Source organism: Diprion similis, chromosome 9 (genome assembly GCF_021155765.1).
Source record: "Diprion similis isolate iyDipSimi1 chromosome 9, iyDipSimi1.1, whole genome shotgun sequence".
Classification (NCBI taxonomy): domain Eukaryota; kingdom Metazoa; phylum Arthropoda; class Insecta; order Hymenoptera; family Diprionidae; genus Diprion; species Diprion similis.
In genome coordinates, this window is record NC_060113.1 from 4512781 (window position 1) to 4530550 (window position 17770).

General features: G+C 36.0%; 1 protein-coding gene across 2 annotated transcripts; it reads left to right on the forward strand.

Annotated features, from left to right (window-relative positions):
- The first annotated feature begins 3 nt into the window (after window positions 1-3).
- Window positions 4-16650, forward strand: LOC124410476 (poly(A)-specific ribonuclease PARN-like). 2 transcript variants are annotated; one of them, XM_046888880.1, is made up of 12 exons: window positions 4-125; window positions 696-909; window positions 1050-1325; window positions 1411-1693; window positions 1821-1942; window positions 2011-2237; window positions 2389-2458; window positions 2564-2619; window positions 2693-2779; window positions 3972-4179; window positions 12903-12997; window positions 16388-16650. In XM_046888880.1, the coding sequence occupies exons 1-12, from the start codon at window positions 107-109 to the stop codon at window positions 16492-16494; spliced, it is 1764 nt and encodes a 587-aa protein (XP_046744836.1). In that variant the 5' UTR covers window positions 4-106; the 3' UTR covers window positions 16495-16650. The 2 variants fall into 2 exon arrangements, with proteins under 2 accessions (XP_046744836.1, XP_046744835.1); XM_046888879.1 differs by lacking the exon at window positions 4-125 and adding an exon at window positions 204-406.
- The last annotated feature ends 1120 nt before the right edge of the window (window positions 16651-17770 follow it).

Below are 17770 nucleotides of genomic sequence, written 5' to 3' on the forward strand. Positions count from 1 at the left end.
CGTTGACTACTGATTGTATGGGTTTGTAGATGTCCCCACCGGGGCTTCCTCAAACCTCAATCCGTATAACCGAGTACATAAACAACCGCAGCAAATAATACATACGATGGAAGTAACACGCGCAAGTGAGTAATTTTCACGTTATTAATGATGAACTGACCTCTTCGGGGTTGGCAGAGTAATCGTATTCACGGTACAAAAATCATTGGCGGTGAATTTTTACTAGCGTACAATATCGTTTTGCATAACTCGCACGGCGATATCATGGCCGGATTTTAGGTTATAAACTAGGGCACATGTCAAAATAAATAGTATCAACAAAATAACTTGGGTCGCTTCATGTTTGTTCAAATCACAAATTCATGAATGAAATTTTGCATTTTTCGCGAGTACCGTAACAATGACGGTACGATCATTACTGCGACACCGTTTAATAGCAGCTATTCCTATTTATATTTTTTTAGGTCAACCTACATGTAACGTGTATAATTTATTAGTGTGTACTGTTATTTTCACTAGATTATAACTGCTTAATTCAGGTCCTCGTTCGCCCATTCAGTTTACCAATTAAAGTGTCTCCGTTGAAGTTGTATTATTAAGACTGAATTGATGTATTATATGCTCTCTGTCAATGTGAATTTAATCTGAAATACTTGTTAAGAGAATAAGTTACACGTCATTTGTACTTTTATTAGATTTTCAGAATGTTCTCGACGATTTGGACAGCATTATTGAAAACGCATCCTTCTTAGCTATCGATGGAGAGTTTACAGGATTAAATTCTGGGCCTGACGCCAGTGCCTTTGACACACCTGCTCAGTACTATGCCAAGCTTAGATCAGGATCGATGGATTTTTTGCTAGTACAATTTGGACTGTCCATTTTTACCTATGACGCAGATAAAAAAAAGTACATTTCATTATTTTATTAAGCATTTTGATTATTATTTTTATACTATACATGATTATTATACATTGATAATGATTGCGAGCATTTGAAGGGCTTCGAACTCTGTACTTATTACTAATTGTGATATTTTTCTGTCATAGATACCTGCAGCAATCGTACAATTTTTACGTATTCCCAAGACCTTTGAATCGCGCAGCTCCTGACTGTCGATTTATGTGCCAGGCATCTTCTATATCGTTTCTTGCTGATCGAGGATTCGATTTCAACAAACTGTTCAATAAGGGTATACCTTATTTGACTAGCGCCGAGGAAGAGAAACTTTGTAAAAAACTTGAAGAGAGACAAAAAGCTAGGGATGATGCACTTGATTTGATTCCCATCTCAGATGATGACAGGCCACAAATTGAGGAAATATGGTAAATTATACTATATATACTATAATTGTAATTATACTCGTTTTGAATTTTTTTCTTTATCTTAATTCATTCCTTCGACTTACAGCACACGAATCAATGATTTTTACAATTCAGAGGCAGAAGAATTGATAATAGACAGGTGCAATGCATTCATCAGGAGGATTATACATCAGGAAGCAAGAATGCGATGGCCAAACAAGCTCAGGCTAGAGGGTAAAACAGATAGTAGTGGACAATGGCTGGTTGTGCAAAAAATGGGAAGTAAAGAAGAGGAAGAAAAAAAAGAGGCAGAACGGAGAGAGAAGGAACAAAATGACATGAAACAAGCAGTAGGCTTGAGTGCTTTGTTGAGAAAAATTTCTGATTCTGTAAGTTCAAAAAGTATCTACACAAATTTGAAATGTTTTCTCATTCCCTATATGTATTTAAAAAACAGCGTTGTGGTAAAAACAGTACATGAAACCTAACTTATTTGACCGTTTGACTTGTTTATAGGGGAAACTGATCGTTGGTCACAATATGTTACTAGATCTCTGCCACATAGTCCACCAATTTTTCTCAACTCTTCCGGAAAGTTATCACGAATTCAAATCGCTTGTTCACTGCCTATTTCCAAAGTAAGTAAAAACCTTCATATATGTCAAGTTTGAGATGCGAATATTACACCACGCATTTTGGCTTGCAGGTTGTTGGACACTAAAATAATGTGTCAGTCGCCACAATTTAGAGAAAGCATTCCGTGTTCGGTATTGAACGCTTTACATGAAACTGTGAGCAAATCGCCTTACTGTATACCAGAAATGGACGTCGTTCCAGATCGCAGTTACACCTCTCTGGTCGATAGATATCACGAAGCTGGCTATGATGCTTATATAACTGGACTGTGCTTCATTTCGCTGTCCAATTACCTAGGTAAAATGTACTCAAGCATTTTTTTCACTTCCTATCATACTCTGATCTGTAAACCATTTATTTTTCGAATGGTCCGTGAGATTGATCATGTTGCTTGAGAAGAATGGTATTATACAGTCACCTTATAGATCCGTTCTCATCTATTTTGTAGGCACTTTGCAGACTCCCGAAGTTTCCATGGTGCTGCCGGACTCGCCTCTGTTGAATCCATTCATGAACAAGTAAGTATTTCATATATTTAACAATATTTTGGGTACAATTAAAGTCGAGAGTTAAGAATCAAAGTTTGAACGTGTTGTTGTTGTTTCCTTTTTTTTTACTTTCAGGCTGCTCATAACAAGGTTAAAGGATTTTCCTTATATAGATTTGACTGGAAAAGATCGTAAGTATTTTTAATCCTAACGTCCTACTTGGATCGTAATTTTATCTCTTCACAATTTTCGTCAAATTTACAGCCAATCCACGGAGAGACCATGTCTTTCACATTACTTTTCCAAAAGAATGGAAACTCAGCGATATCTCTCAGCTGTTTAGCCCTTTCGGTGAGTAGAGTTTTAAATCTATATCATATTTATTTTCGAAAACGATGGTATATTAAATTTTGGAATTGCCGTGTTGGCCCGAATATAAGTCGTGGTTTTTAGTAAGCGACTTTACTCTCAAAAACCATACTCGACTTATATTCGGGACCTTTTAGGGGATTTGTTTTATCAACTGGAAATTTCTTTATCGACCGATAATTGTAATACTCTCACAGTGCAATATTCGCGCACTGCGCATGCGCACCTAGTCTCGAAAATCGAAAATTCGAAGTTCAATTTTTTTTAAATCATCAGTCTGAAGTTGGAATAAACAAATTGTTTGTTAGAAGTGTCGTGCGTGCAATAATTGAAAAAATAAACGTTCGGAGTGCAAATAGAGTGGAGTGTAGGCATTCACAGACATAAGAAGTGAACAAAAACATTCGTTACAGTTATGATGCGAATTTTAAAGTAATAGTTACCCGGGAAGCCAAAAACATCAACAATTGGCGAGCTCCGTTAAGATACGGTATACCAGAGGCAAATGTACGTGATTGGCGTAAAATGAAGCAAAAGTTACAGTATTCTGAAATTCGACTTATATTCGGATCTAAAAAAATTCCTGAATCAAAGGTCAAAAATTGGTACCTCGACTTATATTCGGGACTTTTTAGGGGATTTGCATTATCAACTGGAAATTTAGTTATCGACCGATAATTCTAATTTTCTCGGAATGCAATATTCGTGCACTGCGCATGCGCGCCTAATCTTGAAATTCGAAAGTTCGAACTTCAATTTTTTCGAAGCATCGGTCTGAAGTTGGAACAAAAAAATTAGATGTTTCGTGCGTGCAATAATTGAAAAAATAAACGTTCGAAGTGCAAATAGAGTGGAGAGTAGGCGTTCACAGATAAATAAAGTGAACTAAAACGTTCGTCATAGTTTTGATGCGAATTTTAAACTAATAGTTGCGCGGTTAGCCGAAAACACCATAACAATTGTCGAGCTGCGTTAAAATGCGGTATATCAGAGAAAAATGTACGCGTTTGGCATAAAATGACGCAAAAGCTACAGTATTCTGATATTCTATTTATATTCGAATCTTCAAAAAAGTCCCGAATCGAAGGTAAAAAATTGAGAGTCGACTTATATTCGGACCAACACGGTGATTGCTTTCATTAAAGGTTAATTCACGAAATTTGAATGATTTCAGGTGGCATCTATGTGTCTTGGTTGACAGACACGACGGCCTACGTTGGTTTAAATCGGCGAGATCAGTCCAGCGCGGTGAACAAGCACAATTTCACGAATCAAAATATACGGCTTCAAAAATACGCGGAACATCAGGCTTCGATTGAAGCTCCTAAAAACCATAGCCCAGCCCACCAAGGAGACCGAAAACGGAAGCTCTCGTCGTCTGAGTGAGTAACTAATTGTGAAAAAAAAAAAAAAAAACAAGCTGCAATGCGTTAATTTTTGATGCCAGTTTGATGAGCTTCCTGCTCGTAGTTTTCTATATGAATTTTTTTACACATTTCACATGGTAGCGAATACTTCGCCATTTTAAAGGCGTTATTCTTCTTACTATGGATTACATGGCCAGCAAATTGTCTTTCAAGTATAATTACGACAATAAAAGGGTACAAATCGCAACAGCAATCACATACTATTAGACAAATTTACGTGTTGAAAAACATTTGTGTTACATTGATACTTGAAACATAATAATTTGATGAAAAGAACATGGATTGTTACATATTGTAGCATTTTTTTCTTATTAGATTTTCATAAATGCCAGGCAATGATGATGAGAGAAAAAAATTTTCCTTGATCAGGAAAATTAGAAGCGATTCCTAGATTTTTCAATTGTTTCCTTTTTTACTTTTATGCGATTTTGCTTATTTCTTGTATTATCGTCATTTCGTGATTCGCACGTACAGGGAACACCTGGAAAACTAAGGGAATTTCGAAATTATAGTGAAATTTTGATTCTGTTGAAAAAATAAACTCTGTCTTGTACAAGGTATTATCGTTCCTAAGAGAAAAAAAAAGTTACACTTGAAATTTTGTTTCGTTGCACCACTTCATACATTCTATGTACATATTACTTAATACCAAACCTTCATTCGTTTTCTTCTAACGGAAAATTGCAGGCTTTTATTTGCAAATTAATAGTCAGTTACGAGATAATATTGAAGATATTAGTATTAATGTGTAAAAAAATTGTCATTAATCAGCGGCATACATCTAGAAAGTTTACTGGAAAAATGCTATTTTCAGTCTGAATTTAGCGTTAGGTTTCTTCTTTATATTCAATTTTTTTTCTTCTCAAATTCTCGTACACGGAGTGTTTGTTCGTGAAGTAAATTGATTTCTGTACACATGAAACATTTTTGCGGATGTTTTTCAAATCTCAAGTCATTACTAGCTATACTGCACTTACTCAAATTTCCGACCCGCTCTGTGCGCTTGCATGGTATTTACGAAAGTGCACTGTAATATAACTCTTGTTTTGTCAGTTTGAGTATACACAATTTACGCAACGATGGAATTTCTCACCCTCCCAAGTACGCTGGCAATGTAGGTGTATGTATTAGCATTCAAACTCGCATACGAGTATCGGTGGGATTCGTGTAACGTTAAATTGTTGGTACACATAGGTATAGTTGAGGAGGCGCGCAGCTGCCGCGCGCGAAAACACATAGACCAAATACAGAATCGAATAAACATGACAGCCTATAGTCGAGGCTGCAGTTCAGCAGTGAAACTTGGTTTGCCTACGTACCACACCTACCTCTGTGGCGTGTGTGTGTGTGTGTGTGCGTGTCGGGGTGTAAGTACACTTGGCCGCACTGATTCTGAGACGGTTACGTTGGCAATGCAAAATCATCCCGCAGCGCCACCTTTGGCTCAATCTTTGTAAACATAACTTAACTCACGATCGTCGAAGCTAATCTAAAAATACAAAACTCGACGGTTACGAGTATGGAGGGTAGAAGTGAGGAGAAGTATCTCATATGGGGTTTGAACCGGAAATATTTTCGCTAAAAAGCAGGAAATGGTGGTTCAACAAGTTGCCACAGTGGCGCTCGCAAGCAATAAGGGAAACAATCTGGTTCAATCTGATTGGCGCTTTATGAAACTTTTACTGTAGCAACGCCATCAGAATTTTCCACTACTTTCACTTTTTTTATTCTGCCTTTACACCCTCCATATTCATTGGTTATGTTATGTTTACAAAGATGCAGCCTGTTTCGCGGTCGGCCGACGGTGGCGCTACGGGCTGTTTCTGTATATTTGGCATTGCCAACGTGACAGACTCGTAGAAAAAATTAACTACCTCATAATCACTGCGGCCAAGTGTACATATTCCGCGTGCGAAACTGAAGCTAGCAATCTATTTCTGCGGAGGACGGGCTACTCAAAGAACCCCGGTTAACGTCAAGTGGTAGGATAAGTTATATGGCATCCCGGTAATTTGCATAGAACTTTGTTTCGCTCTAACGTTTGATTCATCGCAGTTGTATTATTTTCTCGGTATCATCTTGCCGACTTCTCGCGCCCTTCTTGCAGAATTTACGCTTCGAAAATCCCCGTAAACAAACCCAAATCTACAATCGTCAATTTCTTTTGAAAACTGTTTTTTCCAAATGAATCAATGTCAAAATTTGTTGTTCTTTTTCCAGCTCTCAAGTATGCCTGTAGCTTTATTTGGTCACATAATTATGTAGAAATTGAAAAAAAATTTAAACGTGGAGCGATAATAATAAGATGCGACGTCTTCTTATTAGATTTATAAGGCTTATTATCTCGGTTCGATTTTCTCAAACTACTGATCACCGCTCGTACAAGCGAGTAAGTGCAGTTTATTAATAATCGTTACAATTCTTATGCCACTCGCGTGTGGCAATATTTTCTTGACGCCTGTCTGAATTACTTGATCTGTCGGCACCTGGAGCAAATTCAAACCTCTTTTTATAGTAACGGATTTGAGTTGCGTTCGATACTTTTCATTCGTAAAAATTGTACAAAAATATTACTGCAATTGGTTCCTGGTACATATATAAGAATTTCAAAAAATGAGTCATCGACTTTGACGTATCAAGCTCAAGCATGATATTTCGTTAACGTTTCGTTAACACTTTTTTTTTTAAATATTATTTTCACCACTTTGATCCTTTTTGCACCCCGGGTCAAGAATTTTTTTTAAGGATAATCGATCTTCATTATATGCCTACATATACAAACTCATTTTCGATCCGATTTGATCCTTCGTTCAGATACTTTCCTCCGATCTGGAGTAAAACGGATGTTAAAAATGATGACGCATACCGAGCATGGCAATATTCAGATTGCAGAGATGCGAAGGTATGATTTCTGCCCGTCGTTGTCTCGGGCGCTTTTGTATGTATATATATATATATATATATATATACATATACATATACATATACGTATAGAGGCGCACTCCACTTATCGCAATTTTTTCCTTATTAAACCAATTAATACACCGACATCGCGACGCAGCAAGACTTGTATATTATATCTCAATATACATATATGTATACCTGCCCTTAGGCGGTTCTGTTTTCCGCTGTATCCCCCTTTTCCTATCCTTTATTCAACCTATCGATCCGACGCTGACTTTGATTACAAGGGAGCTGACACGCCGATCAGTCAGCTTTGACAAATCAGAGAAAATAAAAGTGGCAAATCCGGACACGTTCGTTCGGTATAATCATCGCAGTTTTTTTTTCATCTAATCATCTACGAGAAGACGACGATGAGGGGGGGGGGGGGGTGGGATGGATGATCAAGGAAGCATAATAATCACTGTCACGTTGCTTGTGAAGATAGACCGTATTATAAATCTTTTTAAATCAATCGATCGTTTATCAATTAACTTAACAATATTATCGCGCGTAAAAAGTATATCATACCAAGTGGTATATACCTGTATTGTAATTCCTTAACAGCGCGTGTCTATAAACAATCTTCCGGAATGATAATCTCGAAGTCAAATCTCCCGGAACAAATCCCCAGAGGCCAAAAGATACACGACGTCGAAGAAAAGTATAGGTGATACACACACACACACACGCGTGTATGCGTGATACATATATATATATATATACATACATATGCTGCATTGCACCGCGTGCATAGCAGACTGCACAGTGCACATCGCGTTGCACTGCAGGTATTAATGAGCCGCCTACGCTCGCTACCAATTACTATGCTTGTAACTCGTAACTCCTTCGACTGGTAACTGTAACTGCTAATCTCTCTCATTGTTTTCCATATACACGCGGCGTTTTTTATATAACGGACTAATCCCTCAGCCCTTAAGGCGGTCTTATTCTTATATACGAATCGAATAAAACAAATATGCAAATTGTGTTTTACAGCGGGTGTAACAATCTGTTTTATTTTTCTTCATTGCTCTTCTTGTTGATTTTCTTTTCTTTTCTTTTCTTTCAATCTTTTCTCGACGGCATGTTTCCCGATGGAGAATGCAAAGCAGTCCTGTAGTCGGTGCGGAATATATATATACGTACGTACGTACGTACCTACCTACCTCGGTGTCTATTAAATATATATAACTATATACGTCTGTGTACCTCACCTGTAGCTTGAAACGAAAAATACGAAGCGTGTAGAACTCATTACCGGCCTCCGTAGTACCGGAGGGCGTAGTCTCCATCGTCTCCATGGTGCCGGCGGAGCTCCCAGAGCAGATATGAAACAGATGCTGTACATGATAGAAACGGGAGGAAACTAGGGAACGCGTATTATGTATGGAAATCGCGGAGCCTTGCTAGTTCGCATCCTCATATGCCACGCATCTTACATCTTGCATCTTGCATGTTTTTGCCGCGAAGACGCCTCTCGGATATTCTACGCATTGCCTCCAGCTCGGCTCTTTTATATTCACACAGCGCATCTACTTCTCGTCTAATCTTATCTTTTTAGATCTTAGCGTTGTTACGCTTGCGCGATTATCGCCGTAATGCTCTTTACCTTCCTGAAGATGATTCGTTTGCTGTTGTTTGGTGTTAGACCAATGTTGTGGTTTTGAATGTAATTAGAAAATTCACAAAAGCTTTACAATTTCTCTGATATATAAGTGCGCGATTCGGGGTGAATTGACTTTTTTCAAATTGTTTAGTTTTTTGAAATCAAGTTTTCAAGATTAGGTAATTGTCTGTGTTTTCTTCTTCGTGAATTTGAGTGATCAATTTTTTTTTTGGGCGACGATATCTCGGGAACGAATTATCGCATTTTAATTACAATTGATTAGATTTTTGCTTTCATCGGTTCGGTACTTGTTTTATTACTTAAATAATAAAAAATTCAAAAGGATAAAATAAAAATGATGATAGATTGAGAATGGATGAATTGATTCAGATGAAAATTTGTACAGACAAGTTTTTGGATCGCTGATCACGAATCTAAAATAAGATTATGCTGAAAAAATCTAAAAATATTCGAATTTTTACGAATATTGATAGCCGGTGGTTTGTTGTGAGGCTGATTACGGATCCGAGATTAGGTTTACAAAATCCAAAATAACGAATCCAAAACACGATGGGAGAAAAAAATTTAAAAATATTCGGACTTTGGTAGAAATTAGTAGATGAAAAGTTTTTGGATCACCGATAACGAATCCGAGATCACACTTCCAAAATTTGTAACGCCGGATCCATTACCTACAGTGGTTCAAAATCTAAAAAATCGTCATATTTTCATGTAATATGTTAGCCAAAAGCTTTTCAATCGTTAACCACGAGTCTGAATCTCTAGTTCGAAATTCGAATTGAATATTAATATTTTTTTCTGTGAACTTGAACCTGCAGTGTAAAAACGGGAAGTTCGAGGGCTGGCTGATGCACGATCAGCCGAAAGCCGTTTACTTTCTTCAATCAATCAGATAACTACGAGGATTTTTTTATTAATTCTCTTTAAACATCCTGTTGCGTAATTCATTCTACTGGGTTTCAAAACAGTACTGTGTTATTATACCCTGCGCATTACGCAAACGATCCTTGTTCTTCGAATACTGTTTTCCTCTTACACGAGCACATGCGTTCAGGATTGCGAGCTAGCAGACGATGAGAGACTGGCAAAGGCGGTAAGCAAGTAGTAAATAGTCGGATGCCAGAGTCGCTGCAACCCGACAGACAAGCGAGCAAGGGAAGTCCGAACCCTCAGTTTTTCGTTTCGAAAAATTAGTTACCCCGGGACGTAATTTATAATCGTAAAGTAGAGATAGCCAGGTGTATAGGTACCCACGCGTACCTACACGTGGATGCGATCGGCGTATGGCGAGTACCTACACCATGGTATTGGTAATATGTAAATCGTTTTTCACCTCCCCGCAGCATCTCAACGCGTTGCTGCTGCATTTATACGCCGGCGGTGAGTTGCGATCTCGAATTTCTTGTTCTCCGCAATACTATCCCATATGCCTATAGGCGTTTCACCGTGCACACTCCACGTTGCACTTTCCGTATGCATGCATCCTTGCATCCTTGCATGCACGCACGGCCCAGGATATTTGCCGTGGTTACTTATACACTAATATCCGCAATCTAAATCTACTTGGCATCGCTTCGTTATATACAATACATATTGCACTTTATACATATATATATATATATATATGTATGTACATAAATGTGGAATACGCGAAAGGATAGTAAAGCTGTGTAAATACATGTATGTAGGTACATGTAAAGGAGTTGTAATTTTTCTTTTCTACGTTTATTATCGCCTATTCTTACGATTTTTTCATATCATTTTCTCGCATTAGTGTAGCTCTAGGGTGCAACGGTAGATGTTTTATTATTTTTTTTTTTTTTGTCCTCTTATTCACGTAGTCAAATCTTGTTCCGATTCGTTAGACGAGGAAAGTTGTCGATCAGTGGTCTTTGAGTTATTATTATATAGGGTCGTAGTTTGAGTTTGAAATTTTTTAGATAACTCGCAGCTAATTTATTAGTGTGGTAAGTGAATTTTTATCTACGCGGTGATCGTGATGCGAATAAAAAAGAAATTGAATGGCATCTATACTGGAGGAAAAAAAATTAGGGTGATATATTAAAGTACGAACGGCTGGGAAAATGACTGAATTTTTTATATTTATGTCTCGACAAGAAATTATTCAATTCGATTGGGATTCGTTTTTTTTTTTTTCTTTCGAAAGTATGCAGATCGAGGTTTGTTTATTCTACATTTTAATTAGAATTTATTTAAGGGAAATATTGTATGGTTAAACATTTCATTCGGTGGCTTGTTTTGCGGTACCTGTGATATCGCAAAAATGGTTCAAACGATTTATTTCAAATTTGGGGATTCGAGACAGAATTTTTGGGTAGTTTATCCTCTTCGTCACGATTCAGTTTTTTTTTTCTTCAAACAACATGACTATTTGACTATTTGAATCGTTTTTCTTATTCAAGTATGGAAAATGATAAATAAAAATAAGTGAGACTGTGAAAGATAGAATAAACTGTTCAAGAACACTGTTTCCGAATTCGAAGTACGTAAATGGATTTGAGTCGTTTTTAAGATATAATCTGATACAAGTTTTTTGTTCAGAATAACTGTAAGGAATTGCTGGCTTCTTTGATCTGAAACCTCGAATTCCTGATGACGTGACAAAGCTTTTCTCATTTTCTTTCCCCGCTCTTCATTTAATTCTATTGTGCCAAAGCCTGTGTAGAATAGAAAAAAAAGGAAAAAAAAAACCAGCGGATTCACACTGCAGGTTCAAATTTTACTGAGAAAAAATGATATCCAATTTGAATTTGAAACTACAAATCAGATTCGTGATTGACGATTTAAAAGCTCTTAGGTATAATATTACATGAAAATATGACCATTTTTTAGATTTTGAACCACTGTAATGGATCCACTACGAAAAATTTTGGAAGTCTTATCTTTTGGAATATTTTTATTCAAATAATTCGCAAAATACCGAACCGATCAAAGTCAAAATCTAATCAGTTCCAAGTTCGGAAAAGCCGTGTCGATTGAGACTAAAATCATTAAAATCCAGTAACTTGTTCTCGAAATATAATCGCTTAAAAAAATTGATCACACACATATATACAGTGAAAACTCGACTCCTCATTTTCGGATTAATTACAACGACTTCCTTTTTTCTTTGCAAACAAAGAAACTGGAATTTAAAACCAAACAAGAAAAAAAAAAAAAAAAAAATTCCCGAGTAGTTTCCCCAACTCTTGAGTTTGAACTCTAACGAATGCACGATATTATATACCGTAAACCGACAGGGAATGGGCAACGGCGTGTAATCCGTAAGTTTCTACATATTCTCGAAGGGTACTGCAGTTGTTCGGTTTCTTGAATTATTAACTCCGATATTATTCCTTGTCCTATAGCTGTTGAGATTTATTCGGAGCACGGGTTGACGGTTTCCTAGATGTTTCATCGGTCCGCGGTGCCCTTATGAATATGCAAAATATGATACAAGCGTCGCTATATATACATACACACACCCATACATACATATATGCACCTCATATGTTTTTTCATGTACATATATGCATATGTATACGTATGTTGAGGAGGTACTCGCAGCCTGCAACTCGGAAATATAGTTAATATGAGTAATCGTTACATGAAGGTCCGCGCACTTCGGTAGGAAATTCAATTTTAACTTTGGTGAAAAATGCTCGACACGCTTAAGCAGAGCCATTAGCCTTGCAACTCCTTTGAATATATTTCAAACGGCTTAAAGATCACCCAGACTGATCCGTTGCGCTACGATATATTACAGTCACGAGGTTTCACCCTTTTCGAATCCTCGGTTACCTATAATAACATCTCATTAATGTATGCAGATATTTATCGAATACATTTTTTACACCGAGTGGCTTTTATGCAATTTTGAAAGGAAATGATTTTTGTTTTTTGTTGTTTTTCCATTTTTCAAATTCGGAATATATGAATGTGATAAATTCATTGAAAATGGGTTTTCTGGATAAAACGACGGTGCAACCATGATTTGAAATGTTGTAAAAAATACATATTCAGACGTATTAATTCTTTGCTAAATTCATCTATCTTCAATTTTCTTCATGCAATGTCTGTACTTATCGCGTTTCTACTGTTTTAGTAATATTGCGGCTACGGGGAATAATGCCAGGAAACCGGAAGCGAATGGCGAACAGGGTCAGACGGTCGACGACGAGGGCTGGGAAACAGCTACAGGTAATAAAATAATAAACCTACGATCTACGATATCTGAGGAGAATCGTTTCGAAGCGATGAAATCAGGTGCGAATCATTACGACGCAGCAGCGGTATTGCATCCCCGATTAGGGATGGAAAAGAATTGCGAAATGTCGGATAAGATCAAGAATAATCTTACGACGAGGTCGGAGGGTAAGATGAAGGTTGCGGGTGGAGGAGGTCGGGGAAAAACGGTGCAGAAAGTACGATTAAAGAATGCGTTAAGTTTGCCGAACGATTTTAAAACTCTGAAAACACCATCGAAGAAGAACATCCCGAAATACACGATACTTCGACGCAGTCCCGGTCAAATTATCGACGTGAAAAATGTCATCCATTTGCTTGCAGACTCCCCGAAGATGTTAAACGAGGATAAAAACTATCGGAAAGATGAGGAGGAGGAGGAGGATGAGGATGATGATGATGATGATGATGAGGAGGAAGAGGAGATGAAAAAATCTAATACCGAATTGCAGAATTCTGCAAACTTTCTCAAACTTCCGGATTTTGAAGTGGCGAAAAAGCAGAGCTTGGCGAGAGCCAAGTCGAATCCGACGTGCTGTAGCGACGGAGCGAAGAGTTTAATTCAGGAGAAATTTGACTATTCGAATAACGCGTGGACGGTGGCGGGAAAAAAGTTTGTTAAAACGCCAGGATCGACGCCATCGGCAAGTCCGAAGGCGAAGAGATCGCCCGCGAAAAAGCAGCAGCACGCCAGGCAAAAAGCTTGCTGCAGCGAATTTTCATCGAGTCCGAATTTTACGGGGACCGAAAAGCTCGACAAGTTTGACAAAGTTCAGCAAGATAAGCCTGATGATTCGGTTAACGACGAGAGGAATAATTTGGAGAAAATTTCCAACGACGTGACAACGGATAACAATCAAAATTTTAGACGGAGGGATCGCTTCGCCGCATCCAATTCGGAATGCGATAAAGTCGAGTTGAAAAAACCGTCGATAAAATTATTAAGAAACGGCCGGAAACGGTCGGAGAATAATGTCTCGACAAAAAGTATGCTTATTCGAATCGCTCAGATAGTCTTCGTCCTCCTTCTCATCTACGTTATTATCAAATTCTGAAAACGAACGCACCTTTTAATATAGCGTGCATTCACCCTCTTTAATTATGCAATGCATATGCACTGGATTAAGAAATCGTTTCAAGAGGTATCGCTAGTTTATCTCATCGTCGATCAACAGTCCGTCGCTATACACGGACAAATATTTTTCTTTTTTTCTTTCTTATTATTTTTCTCTTTCATTTTTATTCCTCAAATTTTTTAACACTTTTAGCTCTATATATATATATATATATATTTATATTTATATATAGTAAACTTACGATAAACTCGACGACAAGTTTGATAAGGTATACGAGTATACATAATTCATTGATAATATTTTTTAGTGTGCTGTTTTAATTTTTTCTCTCTTCTTTATTTAACGGTTCTTCCATTTTTCCTCTTAATTTATGTAGACAAAATGACTTCTCGTTTTAATACATCGAAACTTATTATGCTCTGTACACGTCGCGTCAAATTTCTTATGCATACATATATATCTATACTCGACGTTTATTTAGCATCATTTTTAAGATTCGATATATATAAATATATACGCACACGGTACATGACGACGAACGTTATTGTATGATCAACGTTTTTTTTTCTTTCAATCATTACAAATATGTAACGCGTACATAAATTACAGTGTAAAATCATGGAGAAATATTGCAGAAAATATTTTATACACGTGTGTATAAGATTATAAGCTTACCTACATATGTTGTATAAGCTTTAAGTCTAAAGCGATAATTATTTATTTTTAACCGTTTGGAAGACTGTTTTTTCTTTCCTTTTGGAAAAAGGAATTTTTCACATATTTGAAACGAGGTGATATACGTATATGTATACAATTGATAGAATTTTAAGCTCTACCGTAAGCACATTCCGTATAGATGCGATATTCGAATGGATAACTTTTGGGGAAAAAAAGGAATGTATATTTGACTTATCTATCTTAAATATGCATTGCAGTGATAGAAGTTGTGAATAACGCGTTTGTTCACTAGTATTAGTTTTGTTATTTTCAATTAATTGCATCGTTTGAACACGGCCTGTTTACATTTTATGCTCTATACGTATATTTATATATACATATATGTATATGTATGATCAGAGATTATGAAGCAATTGCAGGACATCACTTTGATAATCTATTCTTCAGGCAAAGGAATATCAATTTTGTTTTTAAAATTATTTTTTGCCTTTCTCTACTTATTTATTTATTTATTTTTTAATTCTAAATTCTGAATTTTGGTGCGATTATAAAATTTTTATTCTTTAAACGGTTTATAGTCTGTACAAATTTTAAATCAGCAAAATAGTGCTTAAAGATGTACAAATTTTTATTTTCGATTTTCTTTCGCTTTATCGATAATATTGTTGATATTGTGCTCATTTTTCAGGTTGTTTGCTATAAGGTTGTTGAATTTTTTATTTAAACGATCCTGAATAAGAGCAACGGAAATCACGTCTTTTTACTACTATTCCCTAAAGTTAATTACAATACTCCGTTATTCATGTAATATAATATGTACGCGTTTTTTTTTTTTCAACTTTCACGCATCGTCCGAACAATAACCGGCCTTTCTAATCGCTTGAAAATTATTTTTGGCCACTGATTCACACGTTTAATGAAAAAATTTCCGAAAACATTTGCCCAACGAATTGATAAGTAAAATCGAAAATAAAAAGACTATACATTCTTAGGCCAAAAATATATTTCATATAAGATCTGATGAAGATTATATATACATATATAATAATCGATTGAAAACTATTAACGATTAGTAAATTGGCACAAATTTTTTGTTATAAATTTTAAGGATAAATTATATGTGATATCATGGTTAGATCTGATTAGGTAAGATAATTTGAAGATATAAAGCGAGATGGAAATACATTCACTTGCAAGGGTTTGTGGTATAAAAAAAAAAAAAAAAAATATTTATTTAATCGTAAGAGATATGAGCGGGAAAGGGTGGTGATTGTATACATTACGTGATTAACTTAGTAATAATTGTATACATTTATTTATACCGCATATACATATATATATATTATATTTTTTTGGCATAAACGTACACGCATATTTATTTAAAAACCTTCTTAAAAACGTCAACTACACAAGTATATCTACCTACGAATGTAGAAAAACTAAAAAAGAAAAAAAAAAAAAACTTTTGTGCACATTGTAAAAGTCGACGCGTATATTATGCATTCATTGAAATCAATTATTCAAATCGGCAACTAATAAATTTCACGGGTTATGACGTTGCGCATAAACCAACATCTCCTTATTTGCGTAGGTAAACGACGCCGGAACCGGAAGGGGGCGCCAAATTCAGCTGGAAACTCAGGTTCACCCGCAGAGATCCGGAAAAAACCCTTCGCGGAATTGGAGAGATGGGGGTAGAGGAAGTTCGGAACAACTTGTCGTGTACGTCGATCGCTTTTGAGCCTGCAAGTAATCTCCGTGATTTGACTGTATTTTTTTCAACTTTTTTTTTTTCTTTTTCACGTCTGGTGTAAAGTGGAGATCAACGTTTTGAAAATTCATTTCATTCCACTGCCAACTTCGTACTATTAGGCCTTAAACAATGTACAGAAAAGGGATTGTAATATTGTAATAATAATACTTGGGCATTTTTTTTTTTTATTGTATACAAAAATTATGAGGGTTCAAGTTGTAAGAACAACAAATTAATGCAAATCGTTATACGGAGAATGAGAAAATATAGAAGAGAAAAAATCGAAACTTTAACTAATTAAAGATTCTAAATTAGTTTTTACCTTTTATTATCCACACGTATTGCATTACATTAGTTTTTATAATTTTCAAAACAAATTATCCAAAGGTTAGGATGATTTTTAGTACAATAAAACAATTTTCATCAACTATGCGTAATGTTTACAGATATTTTTCACCTGCTCTCGATGAACCCTGTGACTCTGCACCTACCATCCATCCTACAACCTTGGCTCTTTCCTTGCTCAAGATGCTCCATGATTATCACGACAATAATCCCATCTTGGATATTTTCCTCATCGTAATGTTGAGTATGCCGACAATCATTCCATCGGCAACTCATCCTTTATGTATATAGGTATAATAATATTATGTATCGATTCTGCTACATTTTTAAATCCAATTTGCACTGTGAATTTCTGTTATAGCGTCTTTAAGTACTATTTTGTCATACATATTACTGTCGTCGTACGATTTAGCCGACTTATTGTTAGCCGGTGAAGACAATTAACTGAGCTTATTAGCTGAAGGTTAGTTGGCCAAACCTAAAAATGTACAAAATCGACCTTGCAATAGCAGAAATAAGTTTTATTATATTTACTTTACAGAATTATTGTCATCCAATTATCCAATATGCCTAAAAAGTTGATCAATCAATAATAATCAGCTTAGCTAAGAATAAAAATTAACGTCCGTTAAATCGTGACGCTTGTTTGGGTCAACTTTTCAAAGTCACTTACTAAGCTCCGCATATTTTCGAATAATTTAATACGAATTATTTCCCAACTGTGGTTAGTATATTATTCAATAGTATTAAAATTGGATTCGTTAAAAACCTTTCTAATTGTAAATGACAAACGTTTGTTTATGTAGTATTTTAGATAGAACTTCGAACCCAGAAACTGATAAATTCATTTGCTTGTTGATTTTCTCGGTTAAAATT